The 13,018-nt window shown below is 41.1% G+C and overlaps 1 protein-coding gene across 1 annotated transcript in view; it reads left to right on the top strand.

The window, feature by feature from the left end:
* The window catches only part of LOC150080055 (uncharacterized), a 390,832-nt gene that overhangs the window by 171,144 nt on the left and 206,670 nt on the right, over positions 1-13,018 (top strand). The window contains exon 9 of the mRNA XM_090381645.1: positions 3,791-3,882. Within this exon, the coding sequence (XP_090237771.1) occupies positions 3,791-3,882 (92 nt within the window). The remainder of the gene's footprint in view (positions 1-3,790; positions 3,883-13,018) is intronic.

Raw genomic sequence — 13,018 nt, 5'->3', positions numbered from 1 at the left:
CTTTGTTCGATTCACTAATCTTGTTGCCCTTCTCTGTACTCGTTCCAGCAGCTCTACATCCTTCTTGAAATGAGGCTTCAGATCTGTATACAGTACTCAAGGTGTGGCCTGACCATTGCCTTATACAAGGAAATAATCACCTCCTTATCCCTGCTAGAAAAATTCCTGTATATCATTGACAATACACCATGAGCTACTCTTGCAGCCCATCTGCACTGCTCAGAGAACTTTATATGTGCCTGAACAATTACCCCCAGGTCCTTTTCATTCTCTACCACTATCAGTGTAGTACCACAGAGTTGATTCATTGCTCTGGGGTTGCTGTTTCCCATATGTAGTACTTACATTTGTCAATGTTAAACTTCATCTGCTCAACCTTTCCAGATCCTGTTGCAGCAGCATAACGTCAGTAGTGTCCTTACAATCCTGCCAACCTTTGTATCGTCTGCAAACTTGGACATTAAGCTTGATATATACCATCATCAATATTATTTATAAATACAGAAAACAATAATGGACCCAACACTGAACCCTGAGGGACTCCACTAATAACATTATTCCACGATGAGCAGTGTCCATTGATTACCACTCTCTGTCTTCTCCCCCTCAACCACCCATTTATCCATAACAACAATTTGGCTCCAATGCCACACTGCTCCAATTTGTGCAGCAGTCTTCCATGTGCAACTGTATCAAAAGCCTTTCTAAGATCCAAGTATATAATATCAAAGTTATTCCCTGCATCCAGTTCTTTTGTGACTGTATCATAGTATCCAATCAAATTCGTCAGGCAAGACTTCCCCTTAACAAAACCATGCTGTGTCCGAGCTATAATTGAAGTCTTGTCCAGATGATCCTGCAGTGCTTCTTTAACCAGTGCCTCCATTAATTTTTCTGGAACAGAAGTTAAACTCACAGGTCTATAATTACTTGTCAGCCTTTGATCCTCCTTTGGAATTGGGATCATATTTGCACATCTCCAGTCTATGGGTACCTCCCCTGAGTCCAAAGAAGCTCTCATAATTATGGCTAGGGGTTTGCTTGCTTCCTTTGCTGCTTCCGTTAATATAACTGGATAGATCCCATCCACCCCAGGTGCCTTTCTTGTGTTTATCTTCAACAATTTCTCCTCCACTTTACTCTCAGTTATTACAAGATTATCTAGCTTACTGCCAGTGTTGAATACACCTCTGGCATTCCCCTCACTGAATAACTCCTCATGTGTGAATGTCGATGCAAAATATTCATTTAGTTTGTTAGCTACCTGATCAGGATCATCAACAGTTGAACCATCGATATCAAGTGGACCAATCTGACTCATTCCCTTCCTTCTAGAGTTTACATAAGTAAAGAACTCTTTGCTGTTTTTTTTTTTTGCATCCCTTTCCAAAGATTTCTCATAATCTGCCTTCGCCTGCCTAACCTCCTTTGTAACTTGGTTACAGATCAACTTATATCTATCATAGGCTTCTGTGTCACGTGTTAATTTATATGTATCCCATGCATTTTTCTTCTCTGCCATATGTCTCATTAGTTCATCCAACATCCATTTAGGCCTAAACCTTGAACAATATTTCTTAGTTTGTATGTAAAGCCTAGTAGCTTCCAAGATAAGTTCTTTGAATGCTTCCCATTTTGAATTTGCTGTTGTTATCATCATCAGTTGGTCCCACTGTATAGAATTTAAATACTGTCTCAGACCATCGTTGTCACCTTTACGAAAGCAATAACCCTTCCCTCTACCCCTGATTGTAGTTACCTCTTTGAGTAAATCCCACTTCAGCACACTGTGATCACTGCCACCTAGTGGTTCCTTTATCTGCAGATTCTTAATGCATAAGGAATCACTACTGATAATCAAATCAAGAATATTACTCCCTCTAGTTGCCTCCTGAACATGCTGATGTAGAAAACAATCATCCAATAAATCCACAAAAGCCTTGCTAGTGTGTGAGTAACCAACCCACAAATTCCAGTCAATATCTGGGAAATTAAAATCCCCCATTATAAGACTCTCTGATTTACTGGCCCACTCTATTTCCCTGTACAGTTTCTTATTATACTCATCAGTGTCATTAGGTCTATAGCACACTCCTTCTCTCAATTTTGATCTCCCATTGCTTATGTCTCACCAAACTGACTCGACACTGCACTGTCCAGCGATGTCCACTGGCTTCACTTCCTTGGATTTTATGTGTTTCTTAACTAGTAGCATAACCCCTCCTGCCTTCCTATCCCGTCTATCCTTTCTGTAGACGTTGTACTCCCCAAATTCCAGTTCTGCATTCCTTATATCTGTGTGACACCCCATCTCTGATATTCCAACAATATCCGCCTTTGATGCTTTGAGCAATACCTCAAATTCATCAAATTTATTTACCAAACTCCTAGCATTTGTTTACACGCAAGTATACATGCACCTGTTCCTATTCTTAGCTACCCTAACACAACCCATGTGTTTACTTGTACCGCAATGACTCCCATCAGTCTCTGAAATATCCTGCATCTTGTTTTCCAGACTTCTGCTCATTCCAATAGAAGCAGTGCAAGAATCACTTTCACCTCTGCCAGTGGCTACTGTTAATCTATTAGTCCTTGTATCCCCCCAAGCTAGCAGTTTTCCGATCCACCTAACACTGCCTCAATAGCATCAGCAAATATTCTTGCACCCTTTCTATTTAAGTGTATCCCATCCCTGTAGAAGCAGTCTCTCCTGTTAACAAGTACAGACCAGGCAGAAAAAAATTCTACCCCTATGATTACCTCTTTGTATGCTTCCCATTTAAAATCTCGAGTTGGTAACCTCATTAGTTGGTCTCATTCAAAGCAATTTAAGAACTAAGCACATTGCAACTACCTTTAAGAAATCTAAATCCCTGTGGTTGACTAGCCCACAAGTTCCAGTCAGTATCTGGGAAGCTAATATCACATTATGAGACATACTGACTACTACTAGTAGTAGAGGCATGTGATGCAAGAAAGCAAGCATCAGCCAAAAGAAAAAAAAAAAAAAAAAAAAACATTTTGCACATCCATGACCACTAAAAGTTTGTCCAGTTCTTCCTTGAAATTATTTAAGCTATCAACTTCCAGAATGACGGATGGGAGTTTGTTCCAGCAATCAAATACCCGCTGGCTAAAGGTGAATTTCCGCACATCTATTCTGGAACTGTATTTCCTCAATTTGAATTATGCCCCGAACATCAGGTTTGTAATCTGAGCAAGAGGAAGAATCCCATCAGAATTGAGCCTGCTCAACCCATTCAATGCATTACACATCTCAATCAGATCACCTTTCAGGTTCACTTGCAGAACTTAAACCTTTCTTGTTAAGAGGATCCCTTTGTTCCCCTCACCAGTCTTGTAGCCCAGCTCTGTACTTGCTCAAGCAGTCCCAGTTCATTGGTGATTCTAATAAAATTTTACATCATGATAATATAACTTATATATTTATTGTTGTATATTTAAGCAATGTTGTTCATTATTAATGTTTTGTATTAATTTTGAGGTACTTCATGGAATTTGTTCTGTTTTATTTATTTTTTAATAAATATTAGTCAATATTCAAAGTGGGAGAATTGAGTGGCAGCAATGAACAATGGTGCATGTTGTAAAAATATTAAATATTCTAAAAATTTGTTGTAAAAATATTAAAATGTTTTGTATTAATTTTGAGGTACTTTATAACTCCTGGTTTAAAGTTGTAAAGTCTAATTTATTTTGCAGATAAAAAATCATAATTTAGATATATATATTGCATAGAATACAGATCAAAATTATCCGATTTCAGGTAACACAATTTAAAAAGGATGGCAATGCTTGTTACAAGGAACAGCGCTATTTGCAGGCTGTGGCATCTTACACAAAAGCTGTTGAAAAGTGGTAAGAAAAGTTTTTCATTTCTATATATTTTATCAAATTGTAGTTAGCTAGAAGTGTTCTCATCTTCGGTCCCCGGTGCAGCTAATTCTCGCTATCATTTCCTCTGTAGTTTCTCACCTTCGCATTATGCACAAGATGTGGATAAGTTTGTACTTAAACATGACTCCCAAATATTTAACTTTTATTAACACCAAGGCTATTGTTTTACCAGAAATTTTTATCTGTGGTTGCCTGCAAAGTTGTCCTTTAGACTTTGTTTTAGTTTCAGAAATTATTAGGTTATGGGTTTTGGCCGTCTTGCAGGATATTAAGAGCATGGTTTGCCTGATGTTCTAGGTTGGTTCTTTTAGTTGCCTTGACAAGCAATACATGGTTGTCTGCACTGGCAGCCTTCTGTCCCTGGCTAATATCCATATCTAGGAATTCATCCAAAAGGTGGGACCCAGAACTGATCCTGGGGCAGCCTTGGGTAACTGTGTGGATGATACTTTGGTAATGTGTTGTGGGAGTGGATGGAGAGCTGATATAGGAGGCATTGTTTTCTTTTGGCTCATGTTGTTCAAGCTTGCTTTCTTATATAAATCGCCCCTCAACGTGGGCACCTGCACATGGTGAGGGGACCACCCAGTGATGCTGCAGTCCTCTAGATTAGCATCACTGGGATCCAACTCCCACAGCCTAGGTTCCAGGTTAACATCAATGGAATCTGGCATGTTTGCCGTGTGTTGTGACCCATGGAAATTCAGAAAGGGGGATCCTGGTGGTTGAGGGGCACAGCTTCAATACACCACTTTGGCCCCTGCTTCGACCAGATGGGTGATCCTGGAAGGCCCGACTAGGATCAATCGGCTAGTAGGTTCACCTGCGAGTATCAGCCGTGCTAATGCTATGCCCCTACCCTCATGGTCTGAGGGACAGGATTCAGGCTGGCGGCGGTGCAGGAATGATGTCTGGGTAGTCCTGACATCCCACTCCCGAGCGCATTTATTGCTTGCCAGGTAGTGGTCATCCCTTGGGGCTCCGTGGTGGGTGGGGAGCCCAGGCACTGAACCAATACAAAAACTATGAATCCTGATAAAGTAATTTCTTCTGGGGCCCCAACCCAGTCCCTAACTGCAAATGAAACTGATGAAAGAGACAAAGCCAATGTAGCAAAGAGGGCACGAACTCAAGAACCGTCAGGTCCCACACCAAGATTTTTGATTATCCATTCTCAAACTGAGAAACCCATTGGGAAAATGTCTCCCTTCTTTAAACAGAAGGGTTAGCAGGTTCGTCTACATCAGTTAAAAGGCTTCGTTCTGGAGACCTCTTAATTGAAACAAAAAGCGATAGACACTCAGAGCAGCTACTCCGTTCAACATCGATCGGAGGCATACCGATAACAGTGACACCACACAGAACACTAAACTCATCGAGAGGTGTCATGTCTGAGTGGGACCTCCTTGAGGTCACTGAGGAGGAAATCTGTATCGAACTAAAACCACATGGAGTGGTAGCTGTGAAAAGAATTTTCATGCGTAAGGATGAGAAGTTGATACCAACTAGAAACATCATCCTTACCTTTAGCTCTCCAACATCCCTTGATGAGATAAAAGCTGGGTACATCAACTGTCAGGCCGTACATTCCAAACCCACTGCGATGTTTCAAATGGCAAAAATATGGGCATTCACAGATGACTTGCCGTGGAGTGATTGCTTGTCCTCGTTGCAGTGCAAAAGACCATGAAAGTACTGCATGTACAGCCACCAAGCCCACTTGCATCAACTGTGGAGGTGAGCACCCTGCTTACTCCAGCGCATGCCAGCGTTAGAAAGAAGAGAAGGAGATACAAAGGTTCTAGGCACAACTGAACATATCCTACCAGGAAGCAAGGAAAGCAGTCAAGCCAGTAAATAGAAAAATGCCTACATATGTGGAGAAAGATGCAGGGAAACATTCCATTGCAACACAAACCAATGTCTATCCCACCAAAGGAGTCATTCACTCCTATTGCATGCTATTTATTAAGCGGGCGCCTCCGTAGCCAGGTGGGAAGGAGCAGCAGTGCGTAGCACATGCTTCTTGATTAGACCGGGGTTCGAGCCCGTCACCACCAAATACGGAGGATGCGGAAAGGTCAGGGAATGACCACCGCATATCCCGGAGCAATATGGCCTTAGTTGCTAATGCTCCTAAAAAATCCAAAATAACAATAACAACAATAACAATATTTATTAAGCTCTAAAAAACCCGCGCTTAAACCCCAGTCAGTTGCCACTCCAATATCTCCTAGCGCTCCACGACTTCCGAAACCAAGTGGGAAAGAAAAGCCACAAAAACCTGAACTGCCACCGACAACACAAGATAAGATGGATGTGGAAGACAAGGAGATACCTAGAAAATAAAGCCCTCAGCCCTTTGGAAACCACCAGATGGACCACTAAAATCTATATAATGGCTATACAAAAATTTTTACAGTGGAATTGCCATGGATTCTGTCGGAATTGTGATGACATCAAGGCTCTCCTCTGTAAGCACGAGCCAACATCCTTTTTCTTACAGATTTATTTAAAGGCAAAGGAGGACCCTCACTTGCGTAACTGCTCTATTATCTGTAAAGACAGGGCCGGGATTGGACCTGATCATGGAGGAGTCGCAATCTTTGTGGACAACCATACCACGTACATCTCCTTAGAGGCCGTAGCAGTTCGTATTACAGTAGGGTTCCTCCTAACTGTTTGTTCCATATATTTGCCACCTGGAAATGACATCTCCCAGGATGCCCTTGATCTCATTAAACAATTGCCACCCCCCCCTTTTTTACTATTAGGGATTTTAATGGACACAATACCCTGTAGGGTAGCTCTAACATCAATAGGAAGAGTCAGATTATCAAGCATATGCTTGAAGACAATGATTTAGCTCTCCTAAATGTGGGTTCTAACACCTTCTTCCACATGTTTACCTGTACATTTACTGTGATAGATCTCTCTATATGTTCACCGTCACTCCTTCCTCTTTGTGTATGGGAAGTGGATGATAACATTCATGGTAGCGATCACTCCCCCATGTTATCCATCCTTTCGAATGGGAGAAATGCCACCCATCTAGGATACTACAATGGAAGCTTAATCGTGCTGATTGGATTGCTTTCAGACATCTGGCAATGTTTAATACCACCACAGTCAGCCAGGAGCCAAATAGTGTCGCAGTTATGTACATCACAGAAAGAATCGTCCAAGCAGCGGCAGTTACAATTCCGAAGACTTCGACACGGTTTCCACGATTTCCAAAACCATGGTGGAATGGAGATTGCACAACAGCACGAAAAGCTCAAAACAAAGCATGGGGTGTGTTTTGCCATTACCCCACCACAAATAACCTAATAACCTTCAGACATGCACGAGCCAAAGCACATTATGTCAGATTCAAAAGGAATCTTGGATCTGCTTCACTTCTTCTATTTCCTAGACGTCACCAAAAGTCATCTGGGTTAAAGACCGGAAAATGAAGGGCAGATACATGTCGTACAGTACATTGATCCTAGAACATAATGGATGCACAATTGCAGATCCAACCGCAATTGCGAACACTAGGGGAGGCATTTGCCAAAACATCATACGCCCATGAGTTCCTGGCCCTGAAGCAAAAAGCTGTAGGTTGCCGTTGAAGTTATCTTCGAAAAACTCTCAGGCCTACAACCAACCAATTACAGAACTTGAACTGAAAGTGGCACTGTCTCAGTCCAGAGCGAGTGCCGCTGGGCCAGATGACTCTCTTTAAAAATTACAGGCTCCGAAAAAGCGATGTGTTTCCCTTTTTATTTACCTAATTGTTTTTTTATATTGTAATTTATACATAGTCTTATAATTATAGTTACACTGGTTATTTTTAATTTAGATAAAGAGTTTTTGTAGATTACTACTTAATATACTTAAAACCGTTATTTCGTTCGAACCTTGCAGCCATTGTTTTTGTATAGAGTAGTAGGGAATTCAAATTTTTAATTGTGGTAACTAGGTAGCTATAACGTATAATTATAAAGCGTAATATGCATCACTGCATTTAGGATTCTATTAGATAGTGTAGTATTGACAATTAATTAATTAAATTTATTGATCTTATTAATTTAAAATATCATGCCCCAGACTAGAGCAGCAAAGCAACGGGCACAAAGTGGCAGGAGTGCTGTAATTCGGGGGATAACTGAGGGAGGCGATTCTCCAACGCATCACAGCCTAAAAAAATGTGCAACTTGTGAAATGTTTGCCGAACTCTCTGGAACAGAATATGATCTAACCAAGGAGGTTGTCTTTGTGTGTGCCAGGTGCAGTGTCTAGAAATTAGGCATCAACTCAGCGTTCTACTAGGCGTCTATGAGAGTTTGAGGTGTAGGATAGATGCCCTCGAAGAAATTAATATGAGGGGTCCGTCAAGCTCTCAGCTACCCAACTCAACACCAGAGCTCACTCCTGGGCATCAGGCAACACAGCGGCAATCTCCAAGGCAGAATGCGCTGGTCCCAAAGGAACTAGTTATTCTTAGTGACTCTGTTGTCAGGGAGATGCGGAATATATTGAGTAAAAACAATAGATGGAACAGGACCAGGGTATGTCTGCCAGGGGCAAAGGTTGATGACGTTGTAAAGCATATATCATCTTTTAAGGGCACAAAAGGTGATATTGTTGTAGACGTTAGCACCAATGACATTACGAGTAGGAGATCTGCAGATTTATCTAACAAGTACAGGTCAATGTTGCAAAAAAGTTGAGTTAGGGTTAAATTTGAAAGTGTCTGCAATTCTGCCCAGACATGATAGGAAGGAGTACACGATGAGAGCCTTGTCAATCAATTCGGCCCTAGAGGGAATGTGCAAAGTTCAGGGGATAGAATTTTTTTCAGCGTGGTCTGTGCTTGTTAACAGGAGAGACTGGTTCTACAGGGATGGGATACACTTAAATAGAAAGGGTGCAAGAATATTTTCTGATGCTATCGAGGCAGTGTTAGGTGGGTCGGAAAACTGCTAGCTTGGGGGGATTCACAGACTAAAAGGTTAAAAGTAGCTGCAGGCAGAGGTGTAGGTGATTCTTGCACAACTTCTATTAGAATAAGTAGCGACCTGGAGCGAGGGGTGCTGGGGGTTTCAGGGACTGATGGCAGTCATCGTGAAAGAGGTGGGTATATGGGGTGTGTCATGGTAACTAGGAATAGGTGCATGTATACCAGTGCTAGAAGTATAGTAAATAAATTTGATGAATTTGAAGTGTTGGTCAAGACATCAAAGGTGGATATTGTTGGGATATCAGAGACGTGGTGTCACACTGATATTAGGAATGCAGAATTGGAATTTGGGGAGTACAATGTGAACAGAAAGGATAGACAGTATAGGAAGCGAGGAGGTGTCATTCTGTTAATTAAGAAAAACATAAAATCCAAAGAAATGCATCCAGTTGATATAGATGAACAATGCACTGTTGAGTCAGTTTGGTGTGACATAAGCACTGCGAAAGCAAAAATAAGAGTAGGAGTATGGAAGCAAAAATGAAAACTTATACTTATTGTTCTTTCATTCGACTTCACTCTGAAAAATTTTACAGTAAGTATCTTTACAATTTTACCAAAAAAATTTACAAGTCCGAATTTACGTAACTTGGGCTTACGTAAGTTGAGGACTAACTGTACTAGGTGGTAGCTGACTATGATCAACCTGTGCAATACCACTTTGCTTATTGTAGGCTCGAAATAGTGAAACCCATGTTTAGTCTCCAGAGCAAACTGCTGACAACTTCCCTCATTTCTTCCATCATGCAGTAAGATTAATGTCTTTTGAGGTTTTCATGGTCATCATGACAAGATCCATTCTTCTTTACATTTCAGAGGTATAGCTCTAACGTTTGCTCAGATCGTGTCAGTGAAATTATTCTTGCAGGAATGGAATCCCTTATCCCACACTTCACTTTAAAATCTCGTCCTTTATCTAAACCTTGGTTTTTCCAATAAATGTGCTAAGGCTGTCCAAGAGAAGAATGTTGCATATCGTAATTGGCTTGTTTCTAATTCTTCAGTTTCTGCCTACACCAAAGCTCGCAACAGTTGTAAAGCAGTTATTAATCAGTCCAAACTAGAGTTTGAACAGGCTAAGAGTAGAAAACTTGCTTCTTGCCGTAATGGTAGCCGAGCATTCTGGTCTCTTGCCAGAGCTATTGGCCGCAACTTTTGCCCATCTTTGCTCCCACCTCTGTCCAAACCAGATGGTTCTGTTGCCACTTCAGCCAAGGATAAAGCTGACCTGCTAGCATCCCATTTTTCTTCCAGCTCATGTATTAATGATCTTGGTAAAACACCTCTCACCATTCCCAACACGCTCCATTCAATGCCTCCTGTGGTCTTCCGTCAAAAGGATATCAGAAGGATTTTGATGAATCTTGATGCTAAGAAAGCTCCAGGTCCTGATGGTATTTCTCCACTTGTTCTCAAAACCTGTGCTCCTGAACTTACTCCTAATCTTTGCCGCCTTTTTTCACTTTCTTATTCCAAAGGTGTTGTTTTTCCTTCTGCTTGGAAATTTGCTCATATCCAGCCAATTCCTAAAAAGGGTGACAAATCCCTCCCATCCAATTATCGTCCCATTGCAATTACTTCTACTCTTTCTAAAGTAATGGAGAAATCAATTAACCGCCAACTCTTAAAGTACCTAGAAACTTTCCGTCTGATCAACGATCACCAGTATGGATTCCGTCAGTGTCGATCCACTGGAGATATTCTGGCTTATGTTACCCATTTATGGACTAATTCAATGGAAAGGTTTGGTGAAACACAAGTAGTTGCTCTTGACATCTCAAAGGCTTTTGATTGTGTTTGGCATAAAGGTCTTCTAAACAAGCTTCCATCTTATGGTTTGCCAACTGTTTTTAGTAATTGGTTATCCAGTTTTCTCTCTGATCGCTCACTGAGGGTGATGGTAGATGGCTCTCTGTCTTCTAACTTCTCCACTAATGATGGTGTCCCCCAAGGTTCAGTTCTTTCCCCCACTCTTTTCCTCTTGTATATCAATGACCTTCTTCCATTGACTGAAAATCCTATCCATAGTTTTGCCGATGATAGCACATTGCATTCCACTTTCCATTTTGAGAAACCTTGTCCTGCTCAATCAGCTTCAACTTCTCGAAAATCTGCTACCAATTCCTTAAATGCCGATCTTCAGGTAATTATCCAATGGGGCAAAGACAACTTAGTTGATTTCAACCCTTCTAAAACTCAGTCTTGTCTTATATCTTGCAAAAAGGATTCTTCTACTCCTATGCTTATCTTTAGTGACACTCTGATTTCTAGGCAAAATGATATATCTCTTTTGGGGATTACCCTGACTTCTAATCTCTCTTGGCACAAGCACATTACAAATATTGCTTCCTCTGCATCTAAAAAACTTGGCTTTCTCTTTTGCTCTCGGCGTTACTTTTCTTCCAAACAGCTGCTCACTCTGTATAAATCGCAAGTTCGCCCTGCCATGGAATATTGTTCCCACATCTGGGGTGGTGCCTCCAAAACCTCTCTCAGGCTTCTTGATTCCATTCAGAAGCGGGCAGTTAGGTTAATTAATGATTCATCTCTGACAGAGTCTCTCCACTCGCTTTCTCATAGACGCACTGTTTCTGCTGCATGCCTCTTCTACAGATACTTCCATGGGCACTGTTCTTCTGAATTGGCTTCTATAATTCCTGCTCTCTCTTTCAAAACAGTCCAAACACGTGCCGCCAACATCCATTTACTGTCCAACTTCAAACCCACAGAACCAACTTTTTAATCTTCCTCATTTATTCATTCAACTGCCGTTTTCTGGAACAACCTTCCTTTATACATATTTCCTGAAAATTACAATCTACAGAAGTTCAAGTCCAATGTCAACAAATATCTTCTTTCGTCTTCTTAACCTCAAACCCAAGCACGGTACTAAGTACTATAGGTTCTAATACCTGTCGTGTTTGGGGTTCACATAAAAAAAAAAAAAAAAAAAAAATGTTGTTTGCAGGCTGGCCACTAGATAGTCCATTGGACCGAACCTATTGGTAACTCTCTAGGAGACATCCAGATCAGCTAGTTTATAATCTCACTGCCTTCTGCCAGATAGTGACTGAAAAGAGTCCAAGTAGTGTATATGCAGGGTGGAGGGCATTGTCAAGGCTACTTTATGTTGAGGAATTGGGTATATTCTTGGCGTATGTAGGCCATATCCAAAAATTTCATTACTTCATACAAGTCCTCCTCACTTTTATTACTACTACTGAATACATCATATACAGATAGTTTCCAACTTTACAAGTTAATTTGTCTCTAGCACACACGCATGCTCATAAAGCAGCAATTTATTTCCCATAGATGTAATGTTAAAAACAGGGGTTACGTTCTCAACAGTAAAATTTGACCATAGTAATAGTAGTAGTGGCATTTGATGCAAGAAAGCAAGTGTATGAGCTTATGCAGCATCAGCCAAAAAAAAAAAAAAAATCGCACCATTCCCTCCAAATGCCTGTCCAGTTCCTCCTTAAATTTATTTAAGCTATCAACTTCCACAACGATAGATGGAAGTTTGTTCCAGCAATTAACCACCTGCTGGCTAAAGGCAAATTTCCGCACATCCATTCTACATCTGTCTTTTCTTAATTTGAATTTATGCCCCCTTAGGTTCGTAATCTGAACAAGTGGAAGGATCCTATCAGAATTCAGCGTGCTCAACCCATTCAAGGCCTTATACACCTCAATCAGATCACCACGCAGGTGCCTAGTCTCCAGCCACTGCAATTTTAAGAACTTAAGCCTTTCTTGGTAAGAGGATCCCTTCATTCCCCTCACCAATCTTGTTGCCTTTCTCTGTACATGCTCAAACAAAACTACATCCTACCTAAAATGAGGCCTCCAGACTTGTACGCAATACTCAAGGCACGGCCTGACCATTGCCTTATATAGAGGGACAATCACCTCCTTCCTGCTAGCGAAATTCCTATATATCATTGACAAAACCCCATGACCTGCCCTGGCAGCCTGTCTGCATTGCTCAGAAAACTTCATATCTGATTGCACAATTATTCCCAGGTTTTTTTCATTTTCTACCACCTTAAGTATAGTACCACACAGCTGGTACGTTTCTCTGGGGTT

Source organism: Mastigoproctus giganteus, chromosome 9 (genome assembly GCF_048544385.1).
Source record: "Mastigoproctus giganteus isolate SK-2022 chromosome 9, ASM4854438v1, whole genome shotgun sequence".
Lineage (NCBI taxonomy): Eukaryota > Metazoa > Arthropoda > Arachnida > Uropygi > Thelyphonidae > Mastigoproctus > Mastigoproctus giganteus.
Note: the sequence above shows the minus strand (reverse complement) of the source record. Positions and strands in the feature narration are given on the sequence as shown.